At 32.1% G+C, this 14,072-nt stretch overlaps 1 protein-coding gene across 6 annotated transcripts in view; it reads right to left on the bottom strand.

Moving 5' to 3' along the window:
• Nucleotides 1-1,680: 1,680 nt before the first annotated feature.
• LOC108724169 (short-chain dehydrogenase/reductase family 16C member 6) overlaps nt 1,681-14,072 on the bottom strand; it is a 28,650-nt gene continuing 16,258 nt past the window's right edge. For 3 of the 6 annotated variants that reach the window (XM_018450377.1, XM_018450376.1, XM_018450375.1), the window contains exons 4-8: nt 13,328-13,438; nt 6,744-6,905; nt 4,287-4,369; nt 3,200-3,316; nt 1,681-3,131 (exon numbers count right to left, since the gene is read on the bottom strand). In XM_018450377.1, coding sequence (XP_018305879.1) covers nt 2,927-3,131; nt 3,200-3,316; nt 4,287-4,369; nt 6,744-6,905; nt 13,328-13,438 — 678 coding nt within the window. In that variant the 3' untranslated portion in view covers nt 1,681-2,926. The remainder of the gene's footprint in view (nt 3,132-3,199; nt 3,317-4,286; nt 4,370-6,743; nt 6,906-13,327; nt 13,439-14,072) is intronic. The other 3 variants (XR_001936676.1, XR_001936677.1, XR_001936675.1) reach the window with 3 other exon arrangements.

Genomic DNA, 14,072 nt, shown 5'->3' with positions numbered 1-14,072 from the left:
CGTCCTTAGAACATCTTACAGACATTGTCCTTATGACTTGCTTCAGTCAAATGACATTCGCCTAAAAAATAAAAATTACTGATACGGAAACGCGTTGACAAGAAGAAGTATACGAAGCAGAAGTTAGAATTACCTGATAAATCGGTATGTGAATGATATCATACTTAATATTGGAATCTCGATAACTCGAACCTCTATAACTCGAAAACCTCTGTTAGACGAAAATTTTGTTCATTCCCTTCCGCTCCGCAGCAGAAAACCTCTACAAATCAAAATAAAACTTACTTAATAAAACTAACTCGAATTATTTGTCAGATATTTAGATCTCGAATTTGTAATACTTGACAACATAATACTTGACGATTGTAATTATTTGACCTACCCCCAAAACATTTATTATATGTATGAAATAAATAATTCACTGTCAAAAATTGAATTTTTTAAAAGTCATTTAATCGCAAACTTATTAACTCTCGTACAGAGCTTCCATAAGTCGAATTTTTCATATACTGTAATCTTCTTTTACTCAAAAAATTCAATGAGTCGAAATCTCTATGACTCGAAGATTTTAGCTCTTCCCTTGAGATTCGAGTTATCGAGATTCAATTGTACATATTTTTAATAACAATCTATAATTGTGATAGATAATACATCGTTATTGAAAATATATATTAAGTATGACATCCATTTATATACCGATTTATCAGGTAATTCCAACTGCTGCTTCGTATTCTTCCTCTTGTCAACGCGTAGTTGTAGAAAACTATAATTATAATATAATACAATAAAATATTGGAATGCCAAATTAATTGACATCCAATACTTTTTATATGTTACGTATTATATTCAGACATATTCAGACATATTTGACCCTGTCATGCACTCAATATTATAAATAAAATTTGCAGTCGATAATGTAAATTAAAACGTCAGAAAGACGTCTAAAGATGACTTTTGGAAAAATCCTCAAGACGTCTCTTTTCAGATGTCTTCAAGACGTTTTTCTGATTATCTACAAAAGACGCATTTTTTATAAAGTCGGAAAGACGTCTGAAAGACGATTTTTGGAAAAGTCCTCAAGATGTCTAGTTTAAGACGTCTTTTGGATGTCTTTCCGACATGTGTGTTCTCTGGGTTATTGTTGATTAATTTATTATCTTGCGAATTACGTACCCATTTCATTTCACGATAATATTTCAGTCGATAATATACAGTGCTATAAATTATGAAATCATAGGTAAATCGATAAATGAGAGTCGCAATAAATGAGTGCCATTTACCGTCGAAAATATAAAAAGGAGATTTTTTTAGGCGATGACGTATCTTACATAAAAATTTGGCATTTCGGATTTCGCATGACGATATTTCCGTTCGTAGGACACATAGAGGTAAACTAAACATAGAGGTAAAATAAACACTTATTATATAATTCGGACCCAAGCGGACATAAGCTCGATTGAGCTTATACTCAGAAGTCTATTATCATGTCTCTTGATATATAATTATACATACATATTCTTTATTGTGCATTTATATATAAATATACAATTCGTATATACATTTTTATACATAATTATATGAGAAAAATTATTCCAGACCAATGTTACTCTACATGTGAAAATGAGTAAAAACTGTAAATTTTTAAATTTATAAAAGAAATATATTTTAACTATACGTGTTTCATCTTTTTAACAATATGTATGACCAGATATGTCATAGCTATACATTCGTTAACATTCAGTGTTTCATGGTCGTATCAAAGCAATTCCCAGAGATCGCAGAGGTAAAGTAGCGCTAGATGTGGTATAGCTTATGATTGGTGATCGCTTGGAATCATAAAATTCCCCACTTCAGGAGAAAACGTTTTTTAATGTTCATTTTGTTTTGTAAATTCTAAAATATGGTGCTAATAAATAATATACTTATTTTAGCAATAAAACTGGATTCATTAATTATATAGGGTAGGTCTTAGACCTACGGGATCACCTTTCGTGGACAGGTAGAGCGAACTGAACTGTGTAAAAAGGTCCTGTATCATCTTACAATTTTCGCAATAATTAACGAGATATTAATATCTAAAAGTCGGTAAATAGTACGACCTACTGCGCCAATACAAACGAGCAACGTGGTAGAACCGCTCATCATCGTAGGCTGCTAGGCATGCGAGAAGTTGTTTACTACAAGCGGCCTTGGCAACGCACGAACAGGAAGAAAACATCTCTCCGCGCTGGACAGTTGTATCGTGGTGCGTGCATACATTTGGTGGGCTAGGCGAATATATATTTATTTGACGATTTTTAGAAATTAATATCTCGTTAGCTATCGTGAAAATTGTAAAATGGTAGATAATTTTTTACTCAGTCTAGTCCGCTCTATTTCCTCATGAGAGGTGATCCTGCAGATATGAAACATACTGTATATGACAAAACTTTTTACCGGAGTCATATCTGGCCAGATCTGTTAAATCAGATATAATCATATCTCGGCAGATCTAATCTTTTTTCCTTATAGAAGTAGTATTCAGTAACTCTCCTCTATGTGGAAGCTTCTTACATTGTGCTAGGTCATACATCGAGAACAAAGATATTATCCAATTTTTTAATAGATTGAGATGCACTTCCTTCACATTTCCTTTTCTTCCTATCGAATAATCGATTACTGAAGGTGCAGCGATAAGAAACTTGAAAAGAAAGAAGCTCTGCGCAATTCGTCGAAATGGACAGTATTTCTATTCAACACTGTACTAACATATTAAGCGATTTATTTCATCAAAATAATGTAAAAGATTGAAACATATGAAGAGCTACAGGTCAACGTTGCAGATTGCAAGGTAAAGACGCAGTGGGAAAAGACAAAACTCTAACCTTTTAATAAAATTTTAACATTCTATTCATTGATATTAAAACTGAGGCGGAGAAAGAAAAGTTCAAGGTTTTCTTTCGGGGCTAGAGATACGTCTAGCTAATTGTTGATGGATGGCAGCGCCGTTCCGATCTTTTGACGGTACGATACATTCCTTTTCCGCAACAGTCGCAGCCGCAACTGCACATGATTTGCTATTTTCATGGCTTGGCGAAACGTCTCTTACTAATCCACGAAGAAACATCGCGACACATGGCCATGGAAATATCCTGCGTTTTATCGATTATGCAATTTTTTCATATGAGCGACAAAATAACAAAATAACAAATTTACTTACCACTTTAAAGTAAGCAAAATTTGTAAGTAGCCTGGAATGATGGCATACTTTTCATTACACCTCATCGCCATTATTATTCTATCGGCTACAGCATTTGGACTTAGAGTCGGGATGTATCTAAATTTTGAATATTGTATATACTTTCATACATATAGTAAGCTAATTTATTTACATTTATATTATCAGAAAAAAATTTAAATAATAATATATTTATTTATAAAATATATATATAATAGCTTCTAGAAAATTTTCCAGGATTTCTAAAACATTTGAGCAATTTCGTATATTCATTGTATTAGTTTCATATATTTGTGATTTATTTCTATACCAAATCAGCTAAAAACAAATTCTATGAATCTGAGAAGAAAATTCTTACGGTGTTCTTTTGCAAATTGCGTAATTAAAATAATAGTGACTGTATTATTGATAATATTATGTCATTTTAAATGTTTATAATTTCATAAATTTTAGTTTTCTCTGCAGAATATAGGATATACAGTGATGGGAGAAAGTTCCGTAACGGTCAAATATCTTGGAAAATAATGATTATGGAAGAAAATGTTTAATACAAAAGTTTTAGTATATCAAGTGGTCTATTATATGGTTATATTGAAATGACTTTCATGTTACCTTGAAGGACACCGTGAAGGTCAACTTTGAAATCTTAAATGGAAACTCCTATTTTCTATTACATATTCTTAAAGCTGGTATCAAGACGTTTCCGAAACACTGGTTACAAACCCTTTTTGCTTGAGATCTTCCTGAGTTACGAACCTTTCTCCCATCATTGTATATCTTTATTTATATAGAATAGGAATGTTGGCATTATTGCCTACTATCAGTTTTGGAGCCCATTTTGTCAGACGCTCATTTTTGGATAATTTACGAAAAACTTAATTATTGCAAAATTACAAACAGTATTATAAAAACTGCTTATATTATCTGTGATAGAAGACATTTTTTAGTTTGTATTTATGTTTTTGAAGTTGTATTTTTACCTTTTGTTTAAGAAATATTGTCTAAAAACAAAGTGGTATGTCGGTATTGGTGACCTTCCTCTATTCATAAATATCAAAATCTCATCTACCTTGATTGAACGTCATCGAACATACCGGTACTGCGAATAAAATAAGGACATACAACTGTTGTGTTGATATTGTATCCTTCATACTAGAACAGAATAGATTAAAAATGAGTTGATCGATTAGTCATGTAATGGTTATATACGTATAATAGTACGTAGAAAAATATAAGTAGCTAACTCAGATAGCAAAACGTTAGCAGAATGTCGACAGATTGGTAGCAAATTTGATCAGAAGATGTTAGTAGACTGACCTCAACTATCGCATTCTGCTCCTATTCTGTCGACAATATCTGTTGAAAATTTTATATCAACAGATTGGTGGCAAAAATTAAACAGGGTACCGATCATGTAACTTTTTCTCTAAAGCGGAAACGTAAAAAGTGAAAATTTTTATGTATATATAATATACAACCGCTATGCAACCGCTATGTATCCGTAACACCCTGTACATATAGACACATACATACAAAAAATGTTCATTTTTAGGTTTGTTAGCTCTTAACACCGGCTGTTAGATTCTGGAATAAAAACAAGGTGTTTCATCAAAGTTCCGATTAAACTTTGACCTGACCTTGACGGCACTACCCAAGGTCAAACTGATAAAATCTGTAAATAGATCTTTTTATACCGTACAACTTTTATCTGAAACATTTCTTTCGGAAACATCATCCTCCCGAGTAAATCCGAAGTCCCGACCTTTTTTGAATACCCTGTATATATATACAAAGTATCCCATTTTAACTTTGACATACTGACCAACTAAGGCAAGATCGAAAGATGATCCAGTCAATGAAGACAAGATCAAGGGATGATCCGACTAATTAAGGCAAGATCGAAAGATGATCTAGCCAATGAAAGCAAGATCGAGGAATAATCCGACCAACTAAGGCAAGATCGAAAAATTATCTGGCCAATAAAGGCAAGATCGGAAGATTAAGGAACTTTGTCATTACGTATCACTCTCGGAATTAAATGTTCAAAATGCACCGTTGTTTTCCGGGCATAAAATCAGTCTATGTCTAAAGTTTCGTAGAACTTCTTTGAGTATTTGCGGTGTTATCACTTGGCTCTTCTAACTTTTTCCATCATATTTATTCTCGTAGTTGGTGCTTCCTGATATATAGCATCTTTCACATATCCAGTGAACACAAAGTTACATGTAACATACCTGTTAGTTGTAACGTAGCAAGTGTGTTATGTTACAGTTATATTGTTGAGTGGGAAATTACAATTAACAGGTATGTTACATGTGACTTGTGTTCACTGGGGACGTGTAAAGAGCTCACCTGCTTACACAACTCTTTAAAGTAACTCGACAAGTGCTTTCGCCGTAGCGACGAAATTCTGCGCATATGTGATATTTGTCGCTGACAACACACAGCGTGTGCAATGGAGGCAATCGAAACTTTATGCGATTGTTAAAGACGACGGGATTGCTTATACCAAAAAACACAATAAATCTCGATAACTTCAAAACGGTCGATCCAAAGTGAATTAAATTATAGTGTTTTGGAAAGATCTCAAGAAGGGATATAATAATATGCAATCAAATCTAGGGTTCTGTCAAATCTAGTCCTGTTTAAAAAATTCAAAGTGACCTGACTTTGGCAACGCCATCCAATGTCAAACGGATCTCAGATGATCAGTAAATATATAGATCTTTTTAAATCCTACCATTTTTATCTGAAACATATTTCAGTATCTTATATAATTTTCGAAATATTTCGGTGTCAAAGTTAAAATGGGACACCATATCTCTCTCTTTCTCTCCCCCTCCCTCCCTCCCTCTCCCCCTCTGTGCCTCTGCCTTGCTCTGTATATTACGCTGTCATTGTATTTGTGCTGCCAAATAAATAGGCGTTCTTTTCAAATACAGGTGTCTTATTTATTGCCATGAACGCGACCGTATGCGCGAGTGAGAGTTCGTGAAACCGCTCGTCGCGGATGTAACAGTACGAATATATGTTTGCGTTGATTGAATATAATATTGAATATAAGATTGAATATACTATATCTCCTAAACCAATGCCGTCCCCCATTTAATTCTTGTGGGGAATCACTCAGGACATTCTCTCCTACAACATATCTAAAGGACATTGAAATCAGTGAGGTGTCACCTAAACTAGATATTTATCAATATAATAAAGAATATTTATATACACATATAACTTGTGTTGGCTCTTAAAGGCTTCTATTAATTTTTATTCATATTTATTAGGTCTATCTTTGTTAATTTACAAGATAAAAGGGAATGGCCATTTATATGATAACACTCTATATAAAAAATGTCTACTGTAAAAATTAGTTTATGTTATATTTTCTTTTGTCACTCTTTTTCTCTCTTTTTATTTTTGTGACAATTGAATTTAAAATATCTTTTTTTTTTTGAGAAAAAACTGAATTAATTGGTACAATATTAGAATAATCTATTGAATAACTTGTTCAATAAATTATAGTTACCTCAAGTTCCATTCGAAGAGCTTCATCAAATCCCATTGCCGCAAATTTGGATGCACAATAGTCTATCAATTTTGGAATCCCGCATTGACCGGCTAAACTGGCCACGCTCACGATGTGTCCTTTATTGTTTTCCAGCATCGTTGGAAGAAAAGCTTTTACCGTCTAAAAAAGAGTTATGGCAAAGTATTTATTAGAGCTCGGAATACCCGAGTACCCGAGTACCCGCTCGCCCGCTCCGTTATCTATGCATACGGATCAGGACCGGTTCCGCAAGTACCCGCTAATTCGAGTACCCGCGGAACCGTGTACGATTCGAGTATCCATGGAACTGTGTATGAGGTATCCGAGATATTGTGGGCGATACGGGTACCCATTTCGATGCAAGTATCCGCTACATGCTACAAATATTTGTGTGTAATTTTGTTAATTTTAAAAGTATGTGTTTTACAATCGTTTGTAGCGATTTTCATTCCGTTTGTAATTAAAATATTCTGGAGCTAAACTGTTTCGTTTTCGCAATATGAATATTAAACATATTTCCAAATTTAATTTGTTTTGCAGGGACTATACAACCAGTACATCCTTAATTCAAACTATTTAACTACAAACAAAATGAAAATTAGTATAAACAATTCTAAAATGCCTTTAAAATTAACAAAATTACACGTAAATATTTGTAGCATGTAGCGGATACTTGCATCGAAACGGGTACCCGTGTCGCCCACGATTCCGCGAGTACCTGTATTGCAGGGTTCTGCGGGTATCCGAATTAGCAAGTACCCGCGGAACCGGTCCAGAGCCGTATGTACGGGTAACAGATCTACGGACGAATATCCGAATTTTACGTACCCGGTTCCTTTTCCGAGCTCTAACATTTATTAGTTCTATTATTTAATCATTAATATTGTCATATTATTACGCCAACGCTGCGTTCGCGCCATTCGAAGCATTGTCCTCGCACCGTAAAACTTTGCCGAGTTCGCACGCACTCGAAAAAAGATCGCGAAGAGAAGTGCGTTTATGTTTTGAGTTCTCCACATGGAGAGAGAGTTGACAGGATCTAAACTGGTTCCGCGTAACATTTCCGAGTCTTTGTGTACATAACCAGTTCTGTAATTACAGTTTCTATTTCTAAACTTATTAAGGCTAGTATTCATAGTCGATTCTTATATCTAAGACTATCTTAAGTACAGTCTTAAAGTGTCACGAACCAATCAGAGAGCAGTATTAGCATCTGAAAGCTCAGTTTTACAACTCATGGTTAACTCTTAACCGAGGTTCAATTTATTTCTGATCTCCTTCTAATTTTAGAATTGAAAAGCCTTAGCCTTTGCGTTTTAAGATCGAAAAATCAGTTCGACGCGAAGTTTAAAAGAATTACATACGTGGTATATAAATTCACATAGAATTATACAAGTACTTAGAGAGAGACCCAACTCGACCGTTAAAGGCATTGATCCCTTGTTAGTTGTGTACTCACATGTATATGGTCCTATAAGATTCTTAGTTTAATATTGTTTATTTACGTCGCCTGAAATAAGACGTTGTTCCTACATACGACAGTTATTGCGAAGAATATAATTACTAAGGCCTCTAAAGACTTAGAACGCTTACACGAATGTTAGAGATCCGGGTTCGACTTCCTGCCGTGATAATTAATTTTTATCGCAATATATTATTTATTTACAGATTTTAATATGTTATTCGGCATTATTAAAATTGTTCTAATTGTAAGATGCTTATGAGCATTGAATTGTTAAATTGCTAATTTTTTTAATTTATCTTGTGATATTACTGCGGTAGTTCAGTGGAATTTGGGTTTCAAGACCGAAAAATCATTTCGGCACGCAGTTTAAATACAAAACTTAGACCAATTTGAATTAATTGACTTTTGTCATTAAACATCTATTTATATTAATATTTCCCGTCAGTATACTAATTTTCTAATTGTGGTCGGATACTGCGACAATTACGTACCAGTGTCTGACCAGCTATCTGGCCACTGCAACTGGTACATTGACGCATTCTATTACTTATTTAAATATTTTAATTAATAATCGTTATAAGTGGGTTCAAATAATTTTTCCTTGCTTAAGAGAGTCTTGAGTTTTTAAATGAATACAAATATTTATATTAAAAATCTTTCTGATATTATAAATTGAATTATTTATGACAACCTACGCTTAAACGTCCAGCTACAGTGCATTTACCTTACCAATGCGCAAATAAACTCGCTACATATTAATGTAAATAATTCGAAAAAGATAGTACTTCTTTTATTTAAAAAAAGGATAGAAATAATATATATTCTAATAATCTAAATAAGATGAAGCCATCTCTTTATTTAGATAATTTTCTAGATAATTTTATACAGATTATTGCAAACACTATTCTAATGATTCCAAATATTATCATTAAAAATGTATAATTAAGATGTAAAAAAATGTGATTTTCATAGAATATACTCTCTAAATTTCTTGAAGTGAAATCTCACTCCAAAAAAGTAAGAACACTGCCACTACTGCCATCGATTCGATGTCGATTCCATTGTCATTTCTCACTGGGTTAACGGCGGAGCCAATCAGCGTTAGACACGTGCATCGGCACCACTCTCTTTATACCCAATCTAGCAGTCACAATAATACGCTACGATGGCTTCTCGACCTGTCTTGGAACTGTCCGCAAGGATAAACTGGTAGTGATCGACTCCACTTTGATATCTGGATTTCATTCTAGACTTAATCAAAACTAGAGATAAATGGAGAATTTAGAACCTTTGAAACCCTATAATTTTGGAACGGAAAATCGGTGCAAAATAAAAATATATATTTGTATTTAGCTCAACGAGATCTTTCATTTGGTATCCATTTTAACCTTTAATTTCACTGCCAGAATTAAGGGAACATGCCCCATATACCCATTTAGCCGCACTCTTTAGAGTAAGCAATCAAATTCATTATGTTAACGTTTTGCACAAAAATTAAATCAGTTGTTAATATCATAAAAATTAAATCGATTATGTGAGATTTTTGTCTTTTATTTCTTGTAACAAAAGAACCATGACGGAATTATTTTAAAAAATACAATAAAAAGCCTTAGTGTCAATTACTCCAATCATTAATTTCATGTACATGTGAATTATTATTCTTTGACATTACGTCGACAGAGATGATTGTTAAGTAGTTGTGTTGCATCATTTTTATCGAAAACAGGTTCTATTATGCTCTATCATCATCGTTATATGTGCGTCACAAAGGTGTCAAGAACATTACTCCGAGTGAGATTACGATTTCTATTCTAACCTTCATATAACCTTGCGTGTTTTTAAAAATTTCTTGTACATAATCGATATACATATATTCTTCCCGATTACACATATGTTTTATCTTTTCTCAATCAGCAGATAATGTTTTTAAAATATATTTTTAATATTTATTCAGTATTTTTATAATATTAAATATATTAAAAATACATTTTAGAAAGACTGTCTACTGATTGGTAGATTGTTATTTTTCCCATACAGCACGAAATATTTCAGAAATATTGAAATACATATGAAATATTTCATATTTTAAATTATAAAATTACAAATTTCATATTTTAATATTATAAAAATATGTATAAGCACATAAATACAATTAATATATTATATATCCAGTAAACGAGAATAAATTAAAATGGATAGAAATGAATTCATTTCGACATTTCCGAATTCGCGCTTCTGATTTTTCGAATCCATTTGAATTCATATCTAATTTCAACATAATGAGCAGCTCTTTTGTATTTTAATTCATTTCAATCAAAAAATAATATAATACGAACATAAATCATCCAAATTCAACATGATGAATATCATATTTCTTATTTCTACCCGTTTGAGTCCAAAAATACTTATGTCGTAAATAAGTTAGCTTTGAATACATCCCACACACAGTTCAAAATTATAAATAAGAACAGTCTCGTTTGTGAATTCACTTCCATTAAAAAAAAATTCGACATAGCTAATTTGTAAACTGTGTTTGTAATTTGTAATTTGTAATACATCATAGTTCAAAATTATGAAAATACGCAGTTTTGTTTAAATTAAATAAAAAAATTTATAATGGAAATGTATAAGCCCTGAATTTATATCCGAGTGCAATATTGAATAAGAATATTTCTGTTTCAATCGAAATCAATATAAAAATACTTTCTATTTATAAAGAAAGAATTATAACATGTTTATGAACCGAAACAAATTTATGCTTTCAGATATCAATTATAGTAATTTCAATTCATTTCAATACAGCTCCAGGCTCTAAAGCGTGTATTCGGATAAATTAAAATGAATTGCAATTTTTAATTCATTTCAATCCATTCTCGTTTACTGGATATACATACATATAATATGTATATGTTATACATATAATATATATGTGTATATATGTATATTTTAATTATATATGTGCTCATGTATATATTTAAGACTTTCTTAAGTACAATCTTAAGATGTCATGAACCAATCAAAGAGCTGTATTAGCATCTTAAGACATTGTTCAACAAGGTCTTGAAATAAGAAATATAAATACTGATCTAAATATACAATATATAAAATATAAAAAAGAGCTAATATATATCATATATGTAGGGGAGACCGGGGATAATCGATAGGGCATGTTGTTACACTTAAAATTGCCGCAAAACAACAAACGATAATATTACATAAAAAAATATAGTATTTTCGTAAAAACATTGCAGTCATGCGGCAATAAGTTATGTCAGAGTGAATAGCATATTTTCAGAAATAGAAAATATTTTCGCGGTTTTTCATAGCCAAAAGTAAAATAAATCAGTGATATATATTAAATGTTATATTTATCAATCTGTTCACCATATCATAATTTCAACTATTTCTATAGAATTCTTATTTTATAAACATCTTACAGTTATTAATGTCTTAACATATATTTTTTCCATAAGTAATAATTGAAATACGTAAATATGACACCCCGGGACTAATTGTGACGGGGTGTGTCGTTACAGGTGTCTGCTTCTCCATCATCACATATGTTTAGGTATATTATAAACGTTATTAATGTTACATAACTATAAATAAATATTTAAAATTATTAATGAAGTATTATATATTTCTTTTTATTTCATTGAATTAAATGTATAATATTTTGAAATCTGGATATGTAACAAGTGACCCCAGTAACCCTTGACGGAAAAAAACTGTATCAACTATCCCCGGTCTCCTCTACATACGTACATATATGTACAAATATACATATACATGCATATACATAAAAATAAAAGAAACAAGCTCAAGTAATGAAATCTATCAAATTAAATAATGCCAATATGAGCCAATACAGGATATTCACGTGTAAATTAAAATATACATATGCATGCATATACGTGTTATTCTTGACTTTCTCTTAATATAATATTGTTCTTATAGTTGTTAATTTTTTAAATATTTCCTATATTCAGACCGGTATTCATATTTTTTATTTCAAGACCTTCTTAGTAATGTCTTAAAATGCTAATACAGCTCTCTGATTCATGACTAAGATTGTACTTGAGATAAATCTCAAACATAAGAATCAACTATGGATATCAGCCTTAATATCATTTTATTTTTTATCTTATATATTTTTAATCTGCTCTTGTGAACAAACACATTTTTTGCTGTAATAATTAACATTGATAAATTATATTTTGCAAATTTTAATTAAGTAGTTCTACGAATATCTGAACAAGAATAATACTACCAAAAAAATTACAGAGAAATTATCGGGAATATACTACGTCATATGACAATTATTACGACAGAAATATTTCATTTTGATGTGTGTGTATTGTGCGAAGCATAAAGTTATAATGAGTAATACATGTCGAGTGAACATAATATATGTACAAGAGTAAAATCAATGTAATTACATTTTACAACGATTCAAAACGAACGAAAATCTGTGAGCAGATCGTCGATTAAATAGGAATTCGAATTAAGGAATTATTTGTGTTTGGCAAGCGTGCCGCTAGCTCATGCGTGTCGCAACACACTATGAGACTATGCTACAGTATACTACAGCACCGCTTGTTCGTCGACAACCTATCTGACCGGTTCTTGCACCTGACCAACGGCAACAAACGGGAGGAACGAAATGGAATGCCTTTCTCCGTTGATTCTCCTGGATAACCGAATGAGACGCAGCTCGCGATACTTCTTGAATTCGAACTCGATTCATGGAATTATGGTAAATCGTATAATTAAAAATATTAGTCGCATATATCTGATCGATTCAATCGTTTCGCAATCAATCTCTTGTTGCAAAATCTATACGCAAAAGGCTAAAAACGAATAAGACCTCTTTTCCTAGTATCTCGACAATATCTCGATTCTACTTTCTTCGCCTTAAAAAAATTTTCAAGTTATTCCAAATAGTAATTAATATAATTCAGATTTCAAAAAATTTCACGGTAAACGAAATCATATTCGATATATCGGCGTTCGATTTCTCGGCACCAATATAAATAACACGAGATAATTTATTGCAACGATTGAAATAATTTTGTGCGAGGAATGACTTTCTACTTACCCAAAAGTGGCTCATGATATTAACGTCCATCGTCTTGATAATAAGTTCATCCGGAGTGTCCAGAAATTTCATTCCCGTGACAATACCCGCATTATTGATAAGAACCGTTACCTATAATATATAATCTAATTGTAAGTAAAATAAATGAAGTAAAAAAATTAATTGTTTTTTATTGAAAGTGTTGTTTCAAACTTGTACGAATTTTTTTGCGAAGTGCTTACGAAGAAATGAATACTTTGCTCTCAAGTGAAAATAACGATTAGAGGAAGTAGATGCATAATATATGCTGTACTTCTGAACATAAAGTGTGTCAGAGACATATTTTAAACGACAAAAAGTCACGTTTTTCGCAGTTCTTAAAAGAGGTCAGACTCACATATCGAGCCCAACGTATCGCAATACTGTAGCGTAACATAGACAATTTCATAATCGTCCGCAGGAAAGTTCTCATCGTCATGAATAGCTTGGCTAATCGCAGATAATTCGTTTCTTAAAAAGACGCTTCTTTCACGCTGTATCAATCATTCGTAAGCCTCATGTTGTCAAAAGCGAATCGCGACAAAAATCAAAACTGATAACAAAAGAAATAATCTTAGTGTGCATTCCGAGTTACGTAAAGCGCATGATGTATCGTTTTATCCTTCTTTATTATTTGGTGAACAACAAGAACAAATGATGCATCATGCGCCTCATTCGTAACTCGGAACGCATCCTTAGATGCATTGATATTGGCTGTGTTCCAAAA

This window comes from Mycetomoellerius zeteki, unplaced genomic scaffold, assembly GCF_001594055.1.
Source record: "Mycetomoellerius zeteki isolate Tzet28-1 unplaced genomic scaffold, Tzet1.0 scaffold28, whole genome shotgun sequence".
Classification (NCBI taxonomy): Eukaryota; Metazoa; Arthropoda; class Insecta; order Hymenoptera; family Formicidae; genus Mycetomoellerius; species Mycetomoellerius zeteki.
Note: the sequence above shows the minus strand (reverse complement) of the source record. Positions and strands in the feature narration are given on the sequence as shown.